Source organism: Salmo salar, chromosome 19 (assembly GCF_965601325.2).
Source record: "Salmo salar chromosome 19, fSalSal1, whole genome shotgun sequence".
NCBI lineage: Eukaryota > Metazoa > Chordata > Actinopteri > Salmoniformes > Salmonidae > Salmo > Salmo salar.
In genome coordinates, this window is record NC_138309.1 from 50314535 (window position 1) to 50339941 (window position 25407).

Genomic DNA, 25407 nt, shown 5'->3' on the forward strand with positions numbered 1-25407 from the left:
ATGTTCAGAATGATAAATATAACACTTTTGAATAACCTAACTGACGGTAACACACCTGCAATATAACTGCAGGTAGGCAATTGAATATATATTTTTTTAAATGGCAGAATGATGAACTTACTAAATGACTGAGAGTTTGACTGTGTGATAGTAGGTTGCATCTTGTGTAAATATTTTCCATCTGGATTTGTATGTCTGAGAGTTTGGCCATATTCTGTTATAATCTCCACCCGGCACAGCCAGAAGAGGACTGGCCACCCCTCATAGCCTGGTTCCTCTCTAGGTTTCTTCCTAGGTTTTTGCCTTTCTAGGGAGTTTTTCCTAGCCACCGTGCTTCTACAGCTGCATTACTTGCTGTTTGGGGTTTTAGGCTGGGTTTCTGTACAGCACTTTGAGATATCAGCTGATGTAAGAAGGGCTGTATAAATAAATATGATTTGATCATTGCTTTGCACAAAAAGGGCTTCACAGGCAAGGATTTTGCTGCCAGTAAGATTGCACCTAAATCAACCATTTATCGGATCATCAAGAACTTCAAGGAGAGCGGTTCAATTGTTGTGAAGAAGGCTTCAGGGCGCCCAAGAAAGTCCAGCAAGCACCAGGACCGTCTCCTAAAGTTGATTCAGCTGCGGGATCGGGGCACCACCAGTACAGAGCGTGCTCAGGAATGGCAGCAGGCAGGTGTGAGTGCATCTGCACGCACAGTGAGGCGAAGACTTTTGGAGGATGGCCTGGTGTCAAGAAGAGCAGCAAAGAAGCCACTTCTCTCCAGGAAAAACATCAGGGACAGACTGATATTCTGCAAAAGGTACAGGGATTGGACTGCTGAGGACTGGGGTAAAGTCATTTTCTCTGATGAATCCCCTTTCCAATTGTTTGGGGCATCCGGAAAAAAGCTTGTCCGGAGAAGACAAGGTGAGCGCTACCATCAGTCCTGTGTCATGCCAACAGTAAAGCATCCTGAGACCATTCATGTGTGGGGTTGCTTCTCAGCCAAGGGAGTGGGCTCACTCACAATTCTGCCTAAGAACACAGCCATGAATAAAGAATGGTACCAACACATCCTCCGAGAGCAACTTCTCCTAACCATCCAGGAACAGTTTGGTGACGAACAATGCCTTTTCCAGCATGATGGAGCACCTTGCCATAAGGCAAAAGTGATAACTAAGTGGCTTGGGGAACAGAACATCGATATTTTGGGTCCATGGCCAGGAAACTCCCCAGACCTTAATCCCATTGAGAACTTGTGGTCAATCCTCAAGAGGCGGGTGGACAAACAAAAACCCACAAATTCTGACAAACTCCAAACATTGATTATGCAAGATTGGACTGCCATCAGTCAGGATGTGGCCCAGAAGTTAATTGACAGCATGCCAGGGCGGATTGCAGAGGTCTTGAAAAAGAAGGGTCAACACTGCAAATATTGACTCTTTGCATCAACTTCATGTAATTGTCAATAAAAGCCTTTGACACTTATGAAATGCTTGTAATTATACTTCTGTATTCCATAGTAACATCTGACAAAAATATCTAAAGACACTGAAGCAGCAAACTTTATGGAAATTAATATTTGTGTCATTCTCAAAACTTTTGGCCACGACTGTACTGTACCAAAAATCTGTGGATTGTGTCATTGTAAATACATTGGAGAAAGACTACAACTTAAATACTGTGGTCAGTTTGCAATACCTTGTGAATTAACGTATAGTGCCTGGTGGGTCTCTATTGGGTGCACTGAGAGACCTAAGTGAGATGAGTGGAGGCAGCACACATACTTCAGGGAAGTGTCTGATTCCCTCCCAGCTCCCCCATCCCGATCCCTCAGATAGAGCCCATCTCCACTCTCGCCAATAACCACTGTTGGATCTTAACTATGTTTAATGGCAAACAAGGAATAATAATGACTTGACGTCCTCTCCTAATTTGGCCAGAACACTTATTCATTTTACAGCAGGCTTGCAAGTCCCATTTTACAGCAGGCTTGCAAGTGCTGTTTTCGACTCTCTCTCTCTCTCTCTCTACCGCACCTGCTGTCTCGCCCTCTGAATGCTCGGCTATGAAAATAAATAAATTGGAAGGTGTTCCTAATGTTTGGTATACTTGTGTACACCCTATGCATTCACCCATTCTCTCCCGCCTTCCTACGCATATTGAAATTCACCATTCGTCACACCTCCCTCACACATCCATTCATATACACACACATACCCACCCAAATACACACACTCATACCCCCCCACACACACATCCATAGGACAGTTATTGACATATACAGTGCATTCAGAAAGTATTCAGACCCCTTTACTTTTTCCACATTTTGTTACGTTACAGCTTTATTCTAAAATGGATTAAATCGTTTTTCCCCCTCATCAATCTACACACAATACCCCATAATGACAAAGCAAAAACAGGTTTTTAGATTTTTTTTGCAAATGCATTACAAAAAAAAAATGGAAATATCACATTTACATAAATATTCAGACCCTTTACTCAGTACTTTGTCAATCTACTTTTTTAACAACAGATTGTAGCAGTTTGTTAGTTTTGGTGGGCACTGAGAATTTTAGTATTGTTTTCCTGGAGAGCATTTAACTGTTCATTACTCTCGATTGCATTTCCAAGTTGCCCTTTGTCCTTTGCTTTGACGGAGGCCATGATCTGTTGGGTTCGTGTTGCTGCACTGTTTACAAACTGATTGGTTCACTGTTGTACGAAATGGATTGCTCACCCTCTTCCAGTTGCTTGGGATAAGGTTGTTTTATCAAGTTGAGGCTTGGTTGTTTCTACATATAACCACAGTTTTGTTGGTATGCGCCTCACTATTTTCCTATTGAGATGCATTGCATTGCATTGAACATATTACACTCTCTTTAAGAATGTCAGGTTTGTGATGACGAAATGCAAAAGATCTGCCGTTCATTCATTGCTATGATCATTGACACAGATTATATTGACCAGACGCTCTAGTGGCTGCTCTAACATTGAAAATAAATGTCTTCAAAAATGGAAGGCAGTCGGGAGGAGGCAAGATCAGGTGGGACTAGGGCTGTGTCAGCTGGTGATTGTCAAGCAAATAACTGCCGGTCTCATGGTAATTTACCATTAATTAACATGAATACGTTTAGCATCTCCTGGCTTCCTTGCGTAGACTACAAGCCACTGATGCAGACCAGTGGAACATCTACATTTTAATACATACATTTAATATAGCCTACACCATCACAATAAGTCCACTATTTATTTTAAACAGGTCTAAAGAAACATGATATGAAGAAAATGTAGTCTATTTCAGAAGAACAGAATATAATACTCTGAGTTGTCCCTCTGGCTATGCCATATGCTTGTGTGCTACACTAGTTCATTTAGCAGACAATTTGCTTAAAATTCCTTGACGTTATTTTATTTATTTCTGAGGGAATGTGTTAACAAAAGGAGTGCATTAACAAAGAAACAGGTCCTCCAATATGCTTAATTTAGAGTTATTTATGCAACTTTAGTTGTGATTCAAATGCTGGCCTATATATTTTGATTTTTAAAACATTCTAAGGCTGCATGATGCGATTTTAATTATGATTTGTAAAGAGTCACATGAAAGGCATGAACTCTGCTTTGATTCTTGCGCAGGCTGCACACACTTCATCAGTCTCTCATTCACAATTTGACAAGCACTTGATAATATTCTCACCGATCCTCGAATTTCCTGGCGGCATCCCCCTTGTGTGGCTGTAATGCCCCCTAAAAAAATCCATGCCTTTGGCGGCCAAAGTGGCCCGTTGTGCCCTTGGGCTGAATATTATAATTCCCTTCTCCTGACTGCCAATCGCCGTGCTCCGAAGCACCTCTCACTCACATGGCTCTCTCAGATATCTCAATTCTTATTAGCCAATGCCTGTCACATGATCGGATCCTTCTCACAGGTATCTCAGCTCTAAAGTAGGCTACAAGTGAAAACAGACCCATCGGAGACGCAACTGCGTGTGTCCTTCTAATCCAATTCCGAAGCACATATTGAAGATGTTAAAAGAACTGTTCACATTTACTTTTCATCAGCCAACACGATGAGTAAGCCTAACGAACATAAAAAAACACTAGCCTATGTAAATCTACTATCCCCCCATAGTACAAAAGTTGACCTATTCTATTGGTCAACTTGTCCTTCTGTGCGAGAAAGAAATATTTGGAATATACTCCGGGACAACTGGCTGTCCCCAGTCCACCTGGTCATGCTGCTGCTCCAGTTTCAACTGTTATGCCTGCGGCTATGGAACCCTGACCTTTTCACCGGACATGTTACCTTGTCCCGGACCTGCTGTTTTCAACTCTCTCTCTCTCCACCGCACCTGCTGTCCCGACCTCTGAATGATCGGCTATGAAAAGCCAACTGACATTTACTCCTGAGGTGTTGACCTGTTGCACCCTCTATAACCACTGATTATTATCTGACCCTGCTGGTCATCTATGAACGTTTGAACATCTTAAAGAACAATCTGGCCTTAAATGGACATGTACTCTTGTAATCTCCACCCGGCACAGCCAAAAGAGGACTGGCTACCCCTCAGAGCCTGGTTCCTTTCTAGATTTCTTTCTAGGTTCCTGCCTTTCTAGGGTTTGTTTTCCTAGCCACCGTGCTTCTACATCTGCATTGCTTGCTGTTTGGGGTTTTAGGCTGGGTTTCTGTATAGCACTTTGTGACATCTGCTTTATAAATACATTTGATTGATTGATTGGAATGCGATAGATTCCAAATTAATACAACCACTCGCATCAAACAATCTTTTAAAAGCAATGAGGTTGATGCAACAGATCAGAACGTTTAGCTTAAAATGCTGGTAAACTATTAGGCTATTTCTTCATATTATAAGCGCGGCAATGCGCACACGGCAGTAGGCTATAAGAGCAAATGTTCCAAAATGCAATCAATTAGCGGGAAAACATCATTCTCAAAAGTGACCGCAAATGTGATTATGCATGTAATGCATTATTATAAAGGTGTATTTTTAGGGTGAAAATTGTCTTCCCCGAACTTAACTTAATTTTTTGAAGTTATTTGGCCACTTTAGTTATGATGCAAACCTTATCAACATATAGGCTTATGGGCTAGGCTACATGAGGTGTGTGACTATCATTTTTTTAAGTCACAAAAAATAGGCATGCGCTGTTTCCTGCCTTACTGCACACACTGGGCACCATTCACAAGTGATAATACATCATTCACAAGTGATAATACATCATTCACAAGCGATAATACATCATTCACAAGCGATAATACTGTCACCCATCCGACTATTCTTAATTTAATATTGTCTTTACATATACTAAATAATATATGTGTGAAATAAGTTTTGATTTAGAATGGACCATTATCATGCACCTCTCAGAAAAGGGGCAGGGGAATAAAATACATGTCATCTCTGCACTTAAATAGTGAATGGAGGATGCTTTTCCCATGGTTCATTTGCATGCCAGGCAGGTAAGCTATACTCCTGTTGTAAAGCGAAGGAATGTGCTTAATAGTAGGAAAGTTGATAAGTAAATATAGTAGGCCTAGTCTATAGAAAGCTGTAGTTACCCTCCTCTTTTTAATAGAGGCCATCAAACTCTGTTTACTCATGCAATTGCATAGCCTATAGAAATGTTGCGCAACATGAGCTCATGGGCTCTCATGAAGTGTTTGACTTGATTTTCGATTACATTTGCATCGATGTCAGAGTGATTAGAGGGACAATACAGTGCTGAGTACCAGGCAGTTCACAGGTTTGGTAGGCTACTGATGACCAGCAGCATCAGAGTTTGGAGAAGCCTAGTTACCATGACTAAATGGTCACATGGAATTTGACTGCGGTCATGACTCGTGACTGCCGGTGTGGCGCTAATATGGTCACCGTAACACCCCTAGGTGGGACCACTCTAGCCAATGAGAGGGCAGATAAGCTTGTGAACAACGGGCATAACGGTTTCCAATAGTTACCACAAACACAGTCTAAATTGGCTATATCATAAAAATGCATGTTTTTTTTGTTGCTTTTTGTTCTTAATTTAAGTTTAGGGCTAGGCATAAGGTTAGCAGTGTGGTTAAGGTTAGGTTTAAAAGTGTTTTTTCTCAGTTTCCAGTATGTCACATGTCTAACTTATATCAGTATACTCGTAAAACCCTAATCATTACGAAACTTCTATTCAATCAAGTAAGCCACACGTAGCAAATAAGCCATTCATTTTTTTTGTTAACCAAATTTTACACTCTCCCTGACCTCCATACAAAAACTCCTCTCTTGGTCTGCATTAAAAAACGCCATCTGCTGTTGAAGACAGATTTTGGGCCCAGTTATCCATTTACATTTACGTCATTTAGCAGACGCTCTTATCCAGAGCGACTTACAGTGGTGAATGCATACATTTTTTCCCCCCGTACTGGTCCCCCGTGGGAATCGAACCCACAACCCTGGTGTTGCAAACACCATGCTCTACCAACTGAGCCACCCTCTCGCTTCGCCTCTTTCGCTCTGTCTTGATCTCCTGAAGAAGCTATCCCTTATTTTTTTATGTTTGGATATAAACCTACCAGGTTGTTAGCTAGCCAATGAGGTAACATGACTGAACAAAGTGTAAACAAATGGTTAACGACACGCGAGTAGTTTTACATTTTATCCAGAGTGCATACATTTTTTAAAATACTTTTTTCGTACTGATCCCCCATGCAAGTTGAACCCACAACCCTGGCGCTGCACCGCCATGCTCTACCAACTGAGCTACACTAGAACTGCCCACGACATGGTTTATGAATGTAAAATGCGGTCCCGGCGAGGAAGATAAAAATGTTGCACTGGTATGTTATTTTTTTACCCGATTGGGCCACAAGCAAGCCGTTTCCACTGTAGTAATGGTGCAACCATGACACTATCAAATCTGCACTCCTTTCTCTAGGGCACTCGGAAACAACAGTACGGCACAGCCTAATCATTAAAACAATTATTATCTGAAATATATTTTTCCTAGTTGCCCTGTGCCCCCAACAACTGCTCCCCTGGCGCCGATGATGTTTACGTCGATTAAGGCAGCACCTCGCACCTCTCTGATTCAGAGGTGTTAATGCGGAAGACACCTTTCGGTTGAATGCATTCAGTTGTGTAACTGACTAAGCATCCCCTTTCCCTCTCCCAAATTGGTCGCACTTTAGAGCCCTGCGTGTATGTGTACTTCTAGGCGTGTGGTGTGTGTGTGTGTGTGTGTGTGTGTGTGTGTGTGTGTGTGTGTAATCAGGTTTACGTGTGAGGTCAGGTGTGTTATTAGTGGCATATAGCTGTTGTGAATATAGCTTTAGATAATTATAGTTTCAGTTATTATAACTATGTTCACACTTAGTTATCACTCCGCTTTCGTCAGGCCATAGTTATTTCACAGGGGTGTGTGTGTGTGTGTGTGTGTGTGTGTGTGTGTGTGTGTGTGTGTGTGTGTGTGTGTGTGTGTGTGTGTCTAGCCTAGCAGGTTATTATAGTGGTTGGCATGTTGTTATTAATGCATCATGCAACAATATTGAAAGTCTGAGTCAGACAGCTTTAAACAAACACCCACTGTCTCCGTCTTTATTTTGTAGTGCTTGACTTTTTTAAATTTATTATCTGTTTCTCTCTCTCCCTCCTTGCTCTCTCTCTCTTTTTTTTCCTCTCTCTCTTCCCTTCTCTCAATCTCTTTCTCTCTCTCCCAATCTCTCTTCGCTCTCTTTCTCCCTCCATCAGAGATAGGTAGAGTGCGCAAGGACATGTATAACGACTCAATGAATGGCGGTGTGGCTGCCGAGGGGCGGGACTCCGAGGAGCTGCCTGATGGGATTGGTCCAGTGGCTCAGCTGCAGGAGAAGCTCTACGTGCCCGTTAAAGAGTACCCCGACGTGAGTAGACAAACCTTTTTTCAACCTTTATAGATGTCTTTATGTCAGTGTCTAAATGAATAACAGAATATCTATCGCTTTCCATAACAGAAACGTCCGGCCCATTGGAGGGTAAGGTAAAGCTGATATGAATAGAACGGGCTTGGAACCTTTAACCCTTGCAATTTCACTGGTAAACTCATGAGTACACTCACAATGGCTGCCTGGTATTGTGATGCAATAATTTCCATGGTAAGGTAGAATTGTTTTTCAAATTATGCTAACTGATGTGGCTCATGCAATGAATATATTTTCTGTAATGTCAGTTGCGTTGATTCAACAAATCACCACACAGATTGATGGGTAGACTTCCTGCTTTTACTTCCTGCTTTGCTCCTAGGTTGAAGATGTCAAAGGTTAAGACAACCGCATTCTAATATCCCATAACTGTTTGCAACAATGGGACCAGCTATGCTAGTTAGCAACGGTGCTGGTAGTTAGCAACAGCTCTGGTCCCAGATTTTTGACGACGCTGTATATTTTCGACCTAACTTTGCTCCTTACTAGCAAAGCTGCTCCAATTGTTGAAAAGAGTTGTCTTAACCTTTGACATCTTCAACGTAGCTCTGCTCCTATGGGTATACTCTCAATGGCCACCAGTCCAACCATTATGCCATCATTGACCTCTATTTCTATGGTAGAGCCATCACCATGTTGCTTACTCATGTCTGGTCCATCCAGATTGGTTAACATAGATGGGGTAGCAGTAAAGGGTAAAGGGCTGCTTTCTAAGCTCCCAGCCCTTATAAAAGTGGGTTAGAATGTATGGCTGAGGACATCAGATAGGGGTGACGACCAACAAGCTCTCACAGTCTCACTGCAGAATTAGACGTTTATCCACGTTACTCCAATGTTAAAAGTCAAAGTGTTTTGACACCTTGGGTTGACCACTCCTGCTCAGTATCATTCTTTTTCTCCAAAGTCAAATTTCGAATATGCTCCAAACTTCAATGACTGAAGCTTCTCTTCCTTCACATGATAAAATGACAATATAACCACGGTTAGTGCTATCCGGGATCATTGGGAAGTCCGACCTTAACTTTTACAATGACCATTTTAAATTTCAACTTCAATGGGGTAACGTCTGAGATGGAACGTCCAAGGATCCCAAATAGCATGGACAGTGTAACCACTGGTAACACACACAGACACATGCAAACACACAGAAGCACGCACACAAACCGATGGAACAGATGAGATCAAGGCTAAAAATACATTAGAATATCCCCGGTGTGTGTGTGTGTGTGTGTGTGTGTGTGTGTGTGTGTGTGTGTGTGTGTGTGTGTGTGTGTGTGTGTGTGTGTGTGTGTGTGTGTGTGTGTGTGTGTGTGTGTGTGTGCGCTTGCTTTAAAGGGGTTATTTCAGGAAGGAAGAGAATGCGTTCACATCCGTATAAAAGTGTGGAGGTCAGAGAAACAAATAAAGACAGACACAACGGGTGTGAGAGAGGAGAGCGAGAAGAGGCAGCTGTCTTGCTAATCTCTCAGCTCCAGTGACAGATAAAGTGAAGAGAGTCTGGCCTCACCACCACCTGCCAAAACAAACAATGACCTATTCCTGACTCACACGCTCTAAAGTGCGACAAAATATTTTCATGCGCCAACGGGAGTTTTATTTTGGGAGCACTATGCAACTATGAAAAATATCTCCCAGATAATTGTTGTAATATGATAAGGCTTCGCTGTACAGTTGTTTCCGTGTGCCTTAGAGGAAAAAAAGCGAATGCAGACTCATTAGCGTCATGGTTGCGCCATTACTATAGTGGAAACGTTAATTCACACACTGCGTAGCGTATACACACTTAATTGTAAGGATAATCTATTATAAACAGTTGTCGTTTTTATGTTCGCTATGTAGCCCTTGTGAATTATTGTTTGTTACTTTTGACTCCCCTTATATGTTCTACTGGAGCCACCTTACCTGTCTGTGGTAAACCGTTATGTTAGCTTACGAACGTGAGGACAGTTGTTGCTAATACACCCGCAGTGTTGCCAACTCCTCAGTAAGGAAAGTAGCTATTGGCTGTCCTAAAAGTCGCTAGAAGTCGCTAAATGACATCATCACCTAATTTGCATAATTTGCCATGTAATTGTGATGGACGCTGTAGGAGAGAGGAATAACGTCGTGGGAGAGACAAAAAGTGAGTAAAAAACACCCTAAATATGTTTAGAACTACAAATGAACTTTCTTTTGTCGATTCTTATTTTTTTTTTTTATGTCACAACCGAGACCAAGTTACCGTCCGGACCAAGAGTATTTCATGGCCAGGTCAACCGAGACCCAAGTTACCGTCCAGGATCAGGAGTATTTCATGGCCAGGCCAACCGAGACCAAGTTACCGTCCAGGACCAGGAGTATTTCATGGCCAGGCCCACCGAGACCAAGTTACCGTCCGGACCAGGAGTATTTCATGGCCAGGTCAACCGAGACCCAAGTTACCGTCCAGGATCAGGAGTATTTCATGGCCAGGCCAACCCGAGACCAAGTTACCGTCCAGGACCAGGAGTATTTCATGGCCAGGCCCACCGAGACCAAGTTACCGTCCAGGACCAGGAGTATTTCATGGCCAGGCCAACCGAGACCAAGTTACCGTCCAGGACCAGGAGTATTTCATGGCCAGGCCAACCGAGACCAAGTTACCGTCCAGGACCAGGAGTATTTCATGGCCAGGCCAACTTAGACCAAGTTACCATCCAGGACCAGGAGTATTTCATGGCCAGGCCCACCGAGACCAAGTTACCGTCCAGGACCAGGAGTATTTCATGGCCAGGCCAACTTAGACCAAGTTACCAACTAGGACCAGGAGTATTTCATGGCCAGGCCAACCGAAACCAAGTTACCGTCCAGGACCAGGAGTATTTCATGCCAGGCCCACCGAGACCAAGTTACCGTCCAGGACCAGGAGTATTTCATGGCCAGGCCAACTTAGACCAAGTTACCAACTAGGACCAGGAGTATTTCATGGCCAGGCCAACCGAGACCAAGTTACCGTCCAGGACCAGGAGTATTTCATGGCCAGGCCCACCGAGACCAAGTTACCGTCCAGAACCAGGAGTATTTCATGGCCAGGCCAACTTAGACCAAGTTACCAACTAGGTCCAGGAGTATTTCATGGCCAGGCCAACCGAGACCAAGTTACCGTCCAGGACCAGGAGTATTTCATGGCCAGGCCAACTTAGACCAAGTTACCGTCCAGGACCAGGAGTATTTCATGGCCAGCCCACCGAGACCAAGTTACCGTCCAGAACCAGGAGTATTTCATGGCCAGGCCAACTTAGACCAAGTTACCAACTAGGTCCAGGAGTATTTCATGGCCAGGCCAACCGAGACCAAGTTACCGTCCAGGACCAGGAGTATTTCATGGCCAGGCCAACTTAGACCAAGTTACCGTCCAGGACCAGGAGTATTTCATGGCCAGGCCAACCGAGACCAAGTTACCGTCCAGGACCAGGAGTATTTCATGGCCAGGCCCACCGAGACCAAGTTACCGTCCAGGACCAGGAGTATTTCATGTCCAGGCCCACCGAGACCAAGTTACCGTCCAGGACCAGGAGTTTTTCATGGCCAGGCCCACCGAGACCAAGTTACCGTCCAGGACCAGGAGTATTTCATTGCCAGGCCAACCGAGACCAAGTTACCGTCCAGGACCAGGAGTATTTCATGGCCAGGCCAACCGAGACCAAGTTACCATCCAGGACCAGGAGTATTTCATGGCCAGGCCAACTTAGACCAAGTTACCGTCCAGGACCAGGAGTATTTCATGGCCAGGCCAACCGAGACCAAGTTACCGACCAGGAGTATTTCATGGCCAGGCCAACCGAGACCAGGTTACCGTCCAGGACCAGGAGTATTTCATGGCCAGGCCAACCGAGACCAAGTTACCGTCCAGGACCAGGAGTATTTCATGGCCAGGCCAACTTAGACCAAGTTACCAACTAGGTCCAGGAGTATTTCATGGCCAGGCCAACCGAGACCAAGTTACCGTCCAGGACCAGGAGTATTTCATGGCCAGGCCAACTTAGACCAAGTTACCAACTAGGACCAGGAGTATTTCATGGCCAGGCCAACCGAGACCAAGTTACCGTCCAGGACCAGGAGTATTTCATGGCCAGGCCAACTTAGACCAAGTTACCAACTAGGACCAGGAGTATTTCATGGCCAGGCCAACCGAGACCAAGTTACCGTCCAGGACCAGGAGTATTTCATGGCCAGGCCAACCGAGACCAAGTTACCAACTAGGTCCAGGAGTATTTCATGGCCAGGCCAACTTAGACCAAGTTACCAACCAGGCCAAATAAAATAAAATACAATTTTGTTTGTCACATACACATGGTTAGCAGATGTTATTGCACGTGTAGTGAAATGCTTGTACTTCTTGTTCCGACCGTGCTGTAATATCTAACAAGTAATCTAACAATTTCACAACAACTACCTTACACACACAAGTGGATGGATGAGCGATGTCCGTCATAGGCTCAGGAGTATTTCATGGCCAGGCAAATTAGACCAAGTTACCAACCAGGTCCAGGAGTGTTTCATGGAAAGACCAAGTTTGACCAACTCCTGGCCCTTCTTCTTCTTCTTAAAATGTCTCTCTCTCTCTCTCTCTCTCTCTCTCTCTGTCTCTCTGTCTCTCTGTCTCTCTGTGTGTTTAGTTTAACTTTGTAGGTAGGATACTGGGTCCAAGGGGTCTAACAGCCAAACAGCTGGAGGCAGAGACGGGCTGTAAGATCATGGTACGAGGAAAAGGATCCATGAGAGACAAGAAGAAGGTATGTATACACACACACACACACACACACACACACACACACACACACACACACAAACACACAAACAAAAGCATGCACGCACACACGCAGCATGTGTATTTGTTTTTGGTAGTAGATTCTAAAGAGTGGAGTAGAGGTGAATAGAGCTGGGTCCGTATGTTTCTCTGCTGGTTTAGGTTCTCTGGTCAGCCTTCCAGTGGAGCAGCTAACGGCAGGTGGAGCGCAGCCAGCATTCCATCCACCTCTCATGAGAATACACCCATTCCATACCTCAGAGAAAGAAAGAGAGATGGAGAGATGTGGAAATTAGTTGAAAGAGTGGGTAGACATTAGAGATGAAACGTTATGGAAATTTCATATCACGATTATAGTGACCAAAATGATCACAGTTATCAGTATAAGCAGTATAAGCAGTATTATCACGGTATTGTTAAAATGTTCCAGAAATGTTCAAAAAGTACTGATACAGACTGAAATCATTTCACCAAGTTTTATATTTGAAAACAACAAATAACAATAACATTAGCAGCACTATGCACTTTGTGTGCATAAACAAAGTAATAACATTAAAGATGGCACCATGTGGCCATGACAGGTAAAAGTTTCCCTAGTGCAGGTTTTAATGAACACAACCTTAATGAAGCAAAATCAAATGTGCATATAATAGCAACACAAGTAAAGCAATGTGCATGCAAGAACAATACAACCATATGTAAACAAATCCAATGTGCAGGTGTTGACATTAAAATAACACCACACAATATATAAACAAATCAAATGAACAGCGCTGATTGTATGTCCGTACTCTCCTTCATAAAGAAATAAGGTGCTGCTGGCCTAACATCCTGTATGTATGCATCTTTGTTCACTTGAGATTGAAATGTAAAAATGGCATTATATTTACTTTGTGCAGTTTAAGTAGTGATCTGCGAGGGGAGACGATGTGCCCGCTGGCACTGAACACTCTCTCTGATGGCACGCAGGTTGCTGGGATGTACAAAAGCTTCCTGGCAACCTCAGATGCATGGCCCCTCCACCACACCAGTGGATCCTCTTCTGCTGGAATGGGTGGGGCCCCTCCACCACACCAGTGGATCCTCTTCTGCTGGAATGGGTGGGGCCCCTCCACCACACCAGTGGATCCTCTTCTGCTGGAATGGGTGGCAGAGACAAGTGGTCCTTGATCTCTTCTTTCACTCTGTCTTCTGGGGTGGTCGGAATCTGACCCTCTTCACCTCTCTGCTGCCTTGTTGAGGTAATCTTTCTCAGCAACCCAGCCAGGCCTTTCTCCTCTGATGTCGCTGTGGGGGTGATGGTGGTGGAGGTGCTGCTGGCGCTTTGTGGTTCTTCCCTGACTTGTGCAGATACAAGATTCAAGGCCTCCTGGACACAACTGTCAGTATCAACTTTGGCAGCCTCAGGCTCATCTAAAAAGCTCCTTTTGAAGCGGGGGTTAATGAAACAAGCCATATGCATGACTCTCTTTGCCTTCTCTGTGTATCTGTTGTTAAGGTCTTCTCTCATTACCCTTTTCATCTCCTTGGTCAGGGATGGCTCCATATCCTTTTCCACCAGAACATCACGGGTGATGTGGTCCAGGACAGGCTTGATGGCTGACAGTGTCACTCGTGTCTCTGAGGCAAGTGCATCTGTAAACTTGCTCAGAGGTTCAAGAAGCTGGCACAGTTGCTCCATGACACTTATGTCGGCATCCTTGGGCATCAGATGCCAAGTTCCTCTTTCTCCAGCCAGTGTCGCACAGACTGGCTGCTGTTGGCTGAGGAAACGCTCAAGCATCTTGTGTGTAGATCCCCATTGGGTCACCACATCATGGATCAGAGCCTTCTGTGGCATGTTGAGGGCAGCTTGCTTTTCTCTCAGGTCTCTCCTTCTCTTCCAGCTCTGTGAGAAGCCTTGGACCAGTTGATGGCAGGCCTTGACTGCTGTGTCAACTCTCTGAATGTTCACAGCCTTTGAGATGGCCAGGTTCAAATGATGGCCAAAGCACCCAAGCCACAGATCTGGGAACGCTTCAAAAGCCTTGATCATGTTTGTTGTGTTGTCTGTGGTTATGCAGACCAGGTCTTTCTTGTTAATCCCCCCACTCTTCCAGCGTATTCTAAAAAAAACTCTCTGATGTTGTGAGCCAAATGATCTTCTGGGAAGAACTGTTTCCAGGCAGTTTGATTCCAGTTGCCAGTCTGGGGTGAGGTAATGGATAGTGAAGCTGATATAGGGTTGACCACACCCGCTTTCACTGGTCCAGAGGTCAGTAGTTGCAGCAAACCATGTGCCTTGAGTCAAACGTTTTCCAACATCAGTTGGGATGTCAGTCTTGGAAAATAATGTTTGTGATAGAACTTTGTAGTAAGGTACGGCAACCTCCATCAGCCTCAGGAAGCCAGGCATCTCAACAATTTGAAATGGCATCATGTCCTTTGCAATGTAATATGAAAGGGCGGCAGTGAGGTCTTGAGCATTTTTTGATGTGGGTGCATAAGCAGCCTGCCTTTTTAAATGCTTGCTCAAGTGTCTGTGTCACAACTGTAGATGAGGAGGGACCAGTAGCATCACTGGGTTTGCCTGCTGCACGCCCACTCTGTAAACAAGAGAATAGCAAATGTAGTAGTATTATTGTTATTATTATTATTACATTATATAATTATTATTGAAAAGGTAATACTAACCGTTGGGAATTTTACCGTGGTTTATGGTGAAACGGGTAACCATTTCGTCCCTAGTAGACATTCTGACCTTCATGAGTGGGGATTATTCCGTTAAACGGCTACACTGTAAAACCAAGTGTTTAGGATCTGAACACATAACTAAACGCTTTTCTGAAACACTTTTTAAACACGTCAAGGCATTTAGAATGGTAATGAAAATGCATCACGGTGTTTATATTGTAAACACCAGAACATGTTTATTCACAGTAACACTTTTTAAACACATGAACACATTTATTCAGCACAAGACGTTCAGGTTTTAAACGCTGAACACTGGGTGTAAAGCCGTAATTTCATATTTCCCAGCATGCCTTTCGAGTGAATGTGAAAGATACCCACTAATGACTGTTTGTTAGTGACAGAGACATGGTTCTTGCGTTCAATTACATTATTCTTGAAGCCTTCACTAAGTGACTGCTTAAGTGAATGTGTTTGAATTAAAACTGAACCCTTTATGACCTCATATTACACCGTTCATAAGGCCTTTAGTTATGGCCTAGTTATCCTTGACATTCTGGTCTGAAAATAATGGGCCACATCAGACCTGTAATGAACAGTACGCTGGTTTGTGAAGTGATTAGTAATTCCTATCGGAATCCATCCAGAGGGAAGATATCCAACAATTTGAATATTTGATCACAAACAAGACTATCTAAACTAGAACAACCATCTCAGTAACAGTTGCAATAAGTCCAACCCCTTATAGATTGGATTAGTTTAGAAATGTTTGTTATTTATCTTTGTATAGTTAAGATCAATTAATCAATCAATGTGCATGAGGAAACATAGATATTAAAACAAACTTTTGTTAAAAATCAACCTGAAACAAAGGACGCTGGGAAATATGATAATGAGGCCACTACCGTGTCTTTCACTCTGAGAGACTTCAAGGAAAGGAACTCTACACAGTCGAGTAACAAGAGCGCTCGACGATTTTAAAATAATTATTGAATCAAATGTCCTGAATAAAAGGTATGGAAAGTCACACATTTGTTTTATGACTAAAGTCTAAACAGGACAGTAGGAAAGTAAATGCTATTGTTTAAAATCTGAACACTTAGGAGATATAGGTGTTCTCCTGGTTGGAAACCGACAGGAAAAAGATTACTATCATGTTTAATCTAGCCTCAATGGCAAATCTAAATACCTAATGGTTAAGTTTTAAACACTGACATTTAGGTTCTGAGTGTGTCACATGTTTCTGGTTCTCACAGTGTACCGTGTCGTTACAGAACTGAAGCCAATGTGGGAAACGTAAACATTTTTTATGGATGAAGGAAGATGTTCACATACACACTCAAACACAAATACACACACCGTAATATTATTGTTTTTTATGTGTATCAGGAAGAGCTGAACAGAGGGAAACCTAACTGGGAACACCTGAGTGAGGAACTTCATGTTCTCATCACAGTGGAAGACTCACACAACAGAGCTCAGATCAAACTACAAAGAGCTACCGCAGAGGTCAAGAAACTACTCGTACCAGCTGTGAGTACCAGGAGTTTCGTGTGTGTGTGTGTGTGTGTGTGTGTGTGTGTGTGTGTGTGTGTGTGTGTGTGTGTGTGTGTGTGTGTGTGTGTGTGTGTGTGTGTGAGTGTGAGTGTTGGGTAATTCGCCAGGCAGCATGTATAAAGGCGTAACCATGGTAATGCATGTGAAATTAGGGGATGAATGGAGAGACTGTTCACACTTTCTCTTCATTCTATCACTCCTTTCACTCCTCATCCTTAATGAATTCCCTCTTCCTCGCTCTCTCTATTTTCTCACATCAACTCTTTCCATGTGTCCTCAACATTTCTCCCATTCTCTTAGCCTCCTACCCTCTGCCCCCACACCTCACACAGACACATTATTGCTAACAATGTTGCTCTACTGAAATTCAACGTTGAATAGAGTAGTTATGAACCCTCAAACGAACTCTCAAATCACACTGCATTGATTTACAGTAACATAACTAATGCCCCCTGTCAACTTATTCTGTCCCGCCCCTGTCTCTTAAAATGTCCAATCAGAGTGCAGTATCAACACCAGAGAGGTTACAATGATACATGTTAAAGGTCCAATGCAGCCGTTTTTTTTATCTCAATATCAAATTATTTCTGGGTAACAATTAAGTACCTTAATGTGATTGTTTTAAAATTGTAAAACATTTACAAAAATAGCTTCTTAGGAAAGAGTCTTTTCTCAAACAAGAGTTTTGCAGGGGAAACTTAAAACTAGCTGTTATTGGCAGAGAAGTTTGAAACTTTTTTGGTCTATTAACTAATTTACTACATGGAAGGTCATGGAAGGTCAAAACTCCATCCCACCAAAACAGGCTGAAATTTCAGGTGGTCTTTTCAAACAGCTCTAACACTAAAAAGGCATTATCATAATTTGTATAATTTAACAGTATCATTCCAACCTCGTAGTGTGGAAATAAATATAAAGCACAGGAAAATCACATTTTGGGCATTTAACTTAATCCAGAAAATCAGAGTGTGTGGGTAGGGGTTAATGATACAGTTGAAGTCGGAAGTTTACATACACCTAGGTTGGAGTCATTAAAACTTGTTTTTCAACCACTCCACAAATTTCTTGTTAACAAACTTTTTAGTTTAGCAAGTCGGTTAGGACATCTACTTTGTGCATGAAATAAGTAATTTTTTCAACAATTGTTTACAGACAGATTATTTCACTTATAATTCACTGTATCACAATTCCAATGGGTCAGAAGTTTACATACACTAAGTTGACTGTGCCTTTAAACAGCTTGGAAAATTCTAGAAAATGATGTCATGGCTTTAGAAGCTTCTGATAGGCTAATTGACATAATTTGTGGCAATTGGAGGTTTACTTGTGGATGTATTTCAAGGCCTACCTTCAAACTCAGTGCCTCTTTGCTTGACATCATGGGAAAATCAAAAGGAATCAGCCAAGACCTCAGAAAAACAATTGTAGACCTCCACAAGTCTGGTTCATCCTTGGGAGCAATTTCCAAACGCCTGAAGGTACCACGTTCATCTGTACAAACAATAGTACGCAAGTATAAACACCATGGGACCACGCAGACGTCATACCACTCAGGAAGGCGACGCGTTCTGTCTCCTAGAGATGAACGTACTTTGGTGCGAAAAGTGCAAATCAATCCCAGAACAACAGCAAAGGACCTTGTGAAGATGCTGGAGGAAACGGGTACAAAAAACAGGTACAAAAGTATGTATATCCACAGTAAAACGAGTCCTATATTGACATAACCTGAAAGGCCACTCAACAAGAAAGAAGTCACTACTCCAAAACCGCCATAAAAAGCCAGACTACGGTTTGCAACTGCACATGGGGACAAATATCCTACTTTTTGGAGGAAAAAGGGTGACGCTTGCAAGCCGAAGAACACCATCCCAACCGTAAAGCATGGGGGTGGCAGCATCATGCTGTGGGGTTGCTTTGCTGCAGGAGGGACTGGTGCACTTCACAAAATAGATGGCATCATGAGGATGGAAAATTATGTGGATATATTGAAGCAACATCTCAAGACATCAGTCAGGAAGTTAAAGCTTGGTCGCAAATGGGTCTTCCAAATGGACAATGACCCCAAGCATATTTCTAAAGTTGTGGCAAAATGGCTTAAGGACAACAAAGTCAAGGTATTGGAGTGACCATCACAAAGCCCTGACCTCAATCCCATCGAAAATGTGTGGGCAGAATTGAGAAAGCGTGTGCAAGCAAGGAGACCTACAAACCTGACTCAGTTACACCAGCTCTGTCAGGAGGAATGGGCCAAAATTCACCCAACTTATTGTGGGAAGCTTGTGGAAGGCTCCCCGTAATATTTGACCCAGGTTAAACAATTTAAAGGCAATGCTACTAAAATCGAATTGAGTGTATGTAAACTTCTGACCAACTGGGAATATGATGAAAGAAATAAAAGCTGAAATAAATCATTCTCTCTACTATTACTCTGACATTTCACATTCTTAAAATAAAGTGGTGATCCTAACTGACCTAAGACATGGAATCTTTACTAGGATTAAATGTCAGGAATTGTGAAAAACTGAGTTTTTAAATGTATTTGGCTAAGGTGTATGGTAACTTCCAATTTCTACTATATCTGTTAGTTTAACCTGACCTAGCTGTACATCCCTCATAATCTGTTGGCCAGAGAGTAACATAATCCAACCTTCAACCAACTTGACGTGTGTGTGTGTGTGTGTGTGTGTGTGTGTGTGTGTGTGTGTGTGTGTGTGTGTGTGTGTGTGTGTGTGTGTGTGTGTGTGTGTGTGTGTGTGTGTGTGTGTGTGTGTGTGTGTGTAGGCTGATGGAGAGGACAGTCTAAAAAAGATGCAGCTAATGGAGCTCGCCATTCTCAACGGAACCTACAGAGACGCCAACATCAAGCAACGTAAGGATGACATCATCAGGAAGCGCCTGTCCTGAAACTGACTTTTTGAGGGAGGTGTTTTCTTTTCCATCTAGTAATGGATTGTCTCTTTGGTCTCTCTCTGTCTCTCTCTCTGTGTGTGTGTGTGTCTGTCTGTCGGGGTGTGTGTGTTTGTAGCCACTATGGCCTTCTCCCTAGCCTCCTCTCAGCAGCCTCGGCTCATCTCCAGCCCCTCCCCTGTCATGCAGCAGGCTATGCGAAGCCCCGCCCCTGGTCAACAGCCCAACCTCATGCCTCACCTGATTCGTCAGATCCAGAGTCAGCAGGCCCTCATGCAAGGAGCCAATCAGCATGCAGCACTGATGCAGCAATCACCTGAATCAGGAGGGTTCTTCTACGCTCCCTACGAATATTCCCCCTACACCCTAACTCCATCTATACTAGAATACCCCATGGACACTACTGGTGTACTAGGTAAACACAGATGCACAGATACACTGATACAGACAGACAGACAGACAATTATAGCATGAAACTCCTGGTACTCACAGCTGGTACAAGTAGTTTCTTGACCTCTGCGGTAGCTCTTTGTAGTTTGATCTGAGCTCTGTTGTGTGAGTCTTCCACTGTGATGAGAACATGAAGTTCCTCACTCAGGTGTTCCCAGTTAGGTTTCCCTCTGTTCAGCTCACACACACACACACACACACACACACACACACACACACACACACACACACACACACACACACACACACACACACACACACACGAAACTCCTGGTACTCACAGCTGGTACGAGTAGTTTCTTGACCTCTGCGGTAGCTCTTTGTAGTTTGATCTGAGCTCTGTTGTGTGAGTCTTCCACTGTGATGAGAACATGAAGTTCCTCACTCAGGTGTTCCCAGTTAGGTTTCCCTCTGTTCAGCTCACACACACACACACACACACACACACACACACACACACACACAGATCAAGTTGATTTGGGCATGAGGGTTGTGTTGTTGTGTTGTGACCTGGTTCTATTTCTCTCTCTGTCTCCAGGTATGGCTTTCCAAACCAAAGGCTGAGAGATGAACTCTCTCCTACACATGGACCTCTCTCACACACACACACACACACACACACACACACACACACACACACACACACACACACACACACACACACACACACACACACACAGGAAAGGCTTATCTGAAATGGGCCTCTTGTCTGTCTGTCTTAATGATTCTGTCACTGTTTGATGATGTCATTGTTAACCTCCTGTGTTTTGGTGATGTGGTTGCGCGGTGAGCAGGAGCGATGACGGCTCAGGTGCAACGCCACAATATGAGAGCCCATCCTTACCAAAGAGTAGTGAACACCGACAGAGGTCAGTTAGATCACCAGACTGTGTGAGTGGGAATACGCATTCGTGAGTGGTTTTGATTGTGTTTCCGCGACAGTGTGTGTGTGTCCGTCAGTTGACCTATGTGTGCCGCCTGCTAAGAGAGGAATGAGACCAGAATGTGAGGGGAAAGTCAAACAGTGGGCTGTGTGTAAATGTCTAACAACAGTCTGTTGTCCCCTGCTAATAGAATGGACCGTTCCTCCATCTGACTGTGACCTTGTGACTCTCTTTAGAGTTCTGAGAGCTCTCTTCACATACTATGTTTCTCACTCTCTCTCTCACTCTCCCTCCTCTCCTCTCTCTCTCCTCTCCACTCTCGCTCCTCTCCTCTGTCTCTCCTCTCCACTCTTTCTCTCCTCTCTCGCTCTCTCCTCTCTCGCTCTCTCCTCTCTCGCCCTCTCCTCTCTCGCCCTCTCCTCTCTCGCCCTCTCTCTCCTCATATATGTATGTGTATATATATATACATATATATATATATGTATATATATATATATATGTATATATGTGTGTATATATATATATATATATATATATATATGTATATATATATATATATATATATATATATATATATATATATATATATATATATATATATGTATATATATATGTATATATGTATATGTATATATATATATATATATATATATATGTATATATGTATATATATATACATATATATATACATATATATATGTATATGTATATATATTACATATATATATGTATATGTATATATATATATGTATATGTATATGTGTATATGTATATGTGTATATATATATATATATATATATATATATATACATACATACATACATACATATATATGTATATATATATGTATATATGTATATGTATATATATATATATATATATATATATGTATATATGTATATATATATACATATATATATACATGTATATATGTATATGTATATATATATACATATATATATACATATATATATGTATATGTATATATATATATGTATATGTATATGTGTATATGTATATGTGTATATATATATATATATATATATATATATATACATACATACATACATACATACATACATACATACATACAGTTCAAGTCGGAAGTTTACATACACCACAGCCAAATACATTTAAACTCCGTTTTTCACAATTCCTGACATTTAATCCTAGTAACAATTCCCTGTCTTAGGTCAGATAGGATCACCACTTTATTTTAAGAATGTGAAATTGATTTATTTCAGCTTTTATTTCTTTCATCACATTCCCAGTTTACATACACTCAATTAGTATTTAGTGACATTGCCTTTAAATTGTTTAACTTGGGACAAACATTTCAGGTAGCCTTCCACAAGCTTCCCACAATAAGTTGGGTGAATTTTGGCCCATTCCTCCTGACAGAGCTGGTGTAACTGAGTCAGGTTTTTAGGCTTCCTTGCTCGCACACACTTTTTCAGTTCTGCCTACACATTTTCTATAGGATTGAGGTCATGGCCACACCAATACCTTGACTTTGTTGTCCTTAAGCCATTTTGCCACAACTTTGAAAGTATGCTTGGGGTCAATGTCCATTTGGAAGACCCATTTTAACTTCCTGACTTGATGTCTTGAGATGTTTCTTCAATATATCCACATAATTTTCCTGCCTCAAGATGTCATCTATTTTGTGAAGTGCACCAGTCCCTCCTGCAGCAAAGCACCCCCACAACATGATGTTGCCACCCCCGTGCTTCACGGTTGGGATGGTGTTCTTCGGCTTGCAAGCATCCCCCTTTTTCCTCCAAACATAACGATGGTCATTATGGCCAAACAGTTCTATTTTTGTTTCATCAGACCAGAGGACATTTCTCCAAAAAGTACGATCTTTGTCCCAATGTGCAGTTGCAAACCGTAGTCTGGCTTTTTATGGTGGTTTTGGAGCAGTGGCTTCTTCCTTCCTTTCTTCCTATGTCTATATAGGACTCGTTTTACTGTGGATATAAATACTTTGGTACCTGTTTCCTTCAGCATCTTCACAAGGTCCTTTGCTGTTGTTCTGGGATTGATTTGCACTTTTTGCACCAAAGTACAGTCATCTCTAGGAGACAGAATGCGTCTCCTTCCTCCTTCCTACTATTGTTTGTACAGATAAACATGGTACCTTCAGGCTTTTGGAAATTGCTCCCAAGGATGAACCAGACTTGTGGAGGTCTACAATTGTTTTTCTGAGGACTTGGCTGATTTCTTTTGATTTTCCCAAGCAAATAGGCACTGAGTTTGAAGGTAGGCCTTGAAATAAATCCACAGGTATACCTCCAATTGACTCAAATTATGTCAATTAGCCTATCAGAAGCTTCTAAAGCCATGACATAATTTTCTGGAATTTTCTGAGCTGTTTAAAGGCACAGTCAACTTAGTGTATGTAAACTTCTGACCCACTGGAATTGTGATACAGTGAATTATAAGTGAAATAATCTGTCTGTAAACAATTGTTGGAAAAATTACTTGTTTCATGCACAAAGTAGATGTCCTAACCAACTTGCCAAAACTATAGTTTGTTAACAAGAAATTTGCGAAGTGGTTGAAAAACAAGTTTTAATGACTCTAACCTAAGTGTATGTACACTTCCAACTTCAACTGTATATATATGCATACATACATACAGAACCAGTCAAAAGTTTAGACACAACTACTCATTCAAGGGTTTTTCTTTATTTGTACTATTTTCTACATTGTAGAATAATAGTGAAGACATCAAAACTATGAAATAACACATATGGAATCATGTAGTTAGAAAAAAGGGTTAAACAAATAAAAATATATTTGAGATTCTTCAAAATAGACACCCTTTGCCTTTGACAGCTTTGCACACTCTTGGCATTCTCTCAACCTGCTTCATGAGGAATGCTTTTCCAACAGTCTTGAAGGAGTTCCCATATATGCTGAGCACTTGTTGGCTGCTTTTCCCTCACTCTGTCCAACTCATCCCAAACCATCTCAGTTGGGTTAGGACCATCACTCTCCTTCTTGGTCAAATAGCACTTACACAGAATGGAGGTGTGTTTGGGGTCATTGTCCTGTTGAAAAACAAATGATAGTCCCACTAAGCTCAAACCAGATGGGATGGTGAATGCTGTGGTAGCCATACTGGTTAAGTGTGCATTGAATTCTAAATAAATAAGAGTATCACCAGCAAAGCACCATCACACCACCACCTCCTCCATGCTTCATGGTGGGAACCACACATGCAGAGATCATCCGTTCACTTACTCTGGATCTCACAAAGACACAGCGGTTGGAACCAAAAATCTCAAATTTGGATTCATCAGACCAAAGGACAGATTTCCACCGGCTAATGTACATTGCTTGTGTTTCTTGGCTTAAGGAAGTCTCTTCTTCTTATTGGTGTCCTTTATTAGTGGTTTCTTTTGCAGAAATGTGATCGTGAAGGCCTGATTCACGCAGTCTCCTCTGAACAGTTGATGTTGAGATGTGTTTGTTACTTGAACTCTGTGAAGCATTTATTTGAGCTGCAATCTGAAGTGCAGTTAATGCTAATGAGCTTATGCTCTGCAGCAGAACTCTGGGTCTTACTTTCCTTTGGCGGTCCTCATGAGAGCCAGTTTCATTATAGCTCTCGATGGTTTTGGCGACTGCACTTGAGGAAACGTTCAAAGTTCTTGAAATTTTCCAGATTGACTGACCTTCATATCTTAAAGTCATGATGGACTGTTATTTCTCTTTGCTTATTTGAGCTGTTCTTGCCATAATATGGACTTGATCTTGGTCTTGCTCAAACGCATTAAGAAGGAAAGAAATTGCACAAATTTACTTTTAACAAGGCACACCAGTTAATTTAAATGCATTCCAGGTGACTACCTCATGAAGCTGGTTGAGAGAATGCCAAGAGTATGCAAAGCTGTCATCAAGGCAAAGGGTGGCTACTTTGAAGAATCTCAAATATAAAATATATTTTAATTTGTTTAACACTTTTTTGGTTACTACATGATTCCATATGTGTTATTTCATAGTTTTGATGTCTTCACTATTATTATACAATATAGAAAATAGTACAAATAAAGAAAAACCCTTGAATGAGAAGGTGTGTCCCTCGCTTTCTTCCTCTCTCTCTCTCTCTTTCCTGGTTATTTCACTACTGTTCAACCTTAGAGACAAGTCGTCATCTATTTTTATATTGTCTTAAATTACACCATTCCTTTCATTTGATTTTGTCAAGGTAAACTCTACCT

At 42.2% G+C, this 25407-nt stretch overlaps 1 protein-coding gene across 7 annotated transcripts in view; it reads left to right on the top strand.

Annotated features, from left to right (window-relative positions):
- LOC106578914 (protein quaking-B) overlaps positions 1–25407 on the top strand; it is a 39585-nt gene that overhangs the window by 8154 nt on the left and 6024 nt on the right. Inside the window, exons 2-7 of one of the 7 annotated variants that reach the window (XR_006760728.2) lie at positions 7734–7885; positions 12580–12696; positions 16770–16913; positions 19719–19806; positions 19963–20259; positions 20833–21185. Coding sequence is in view for 5 of the 7 variants with exons in the window: in XM_014158167.3 (XP_014013642.1) it covers positions 7734–7885; positions 12580–12696; positions 16770–16913; positions 19719–19806; positions 19963–20259; positions 21089–21189 (899 nt within the window). In the remaining 2 variants the exon portion in view is untranslated. Of the gene's footprint in view, positions 1–7733; positions 7886–12579; positions 12697–16769; positions 16914–19718; positions 19807–19962; positions 20260–20832; positions 21628–25407 lie in introns of those variants that run through there. The other 6 variants (XR_006760727.2, XM_045702380.2, XM_014158167.3 and 3 more) reach the window with 6 other exon arrangements.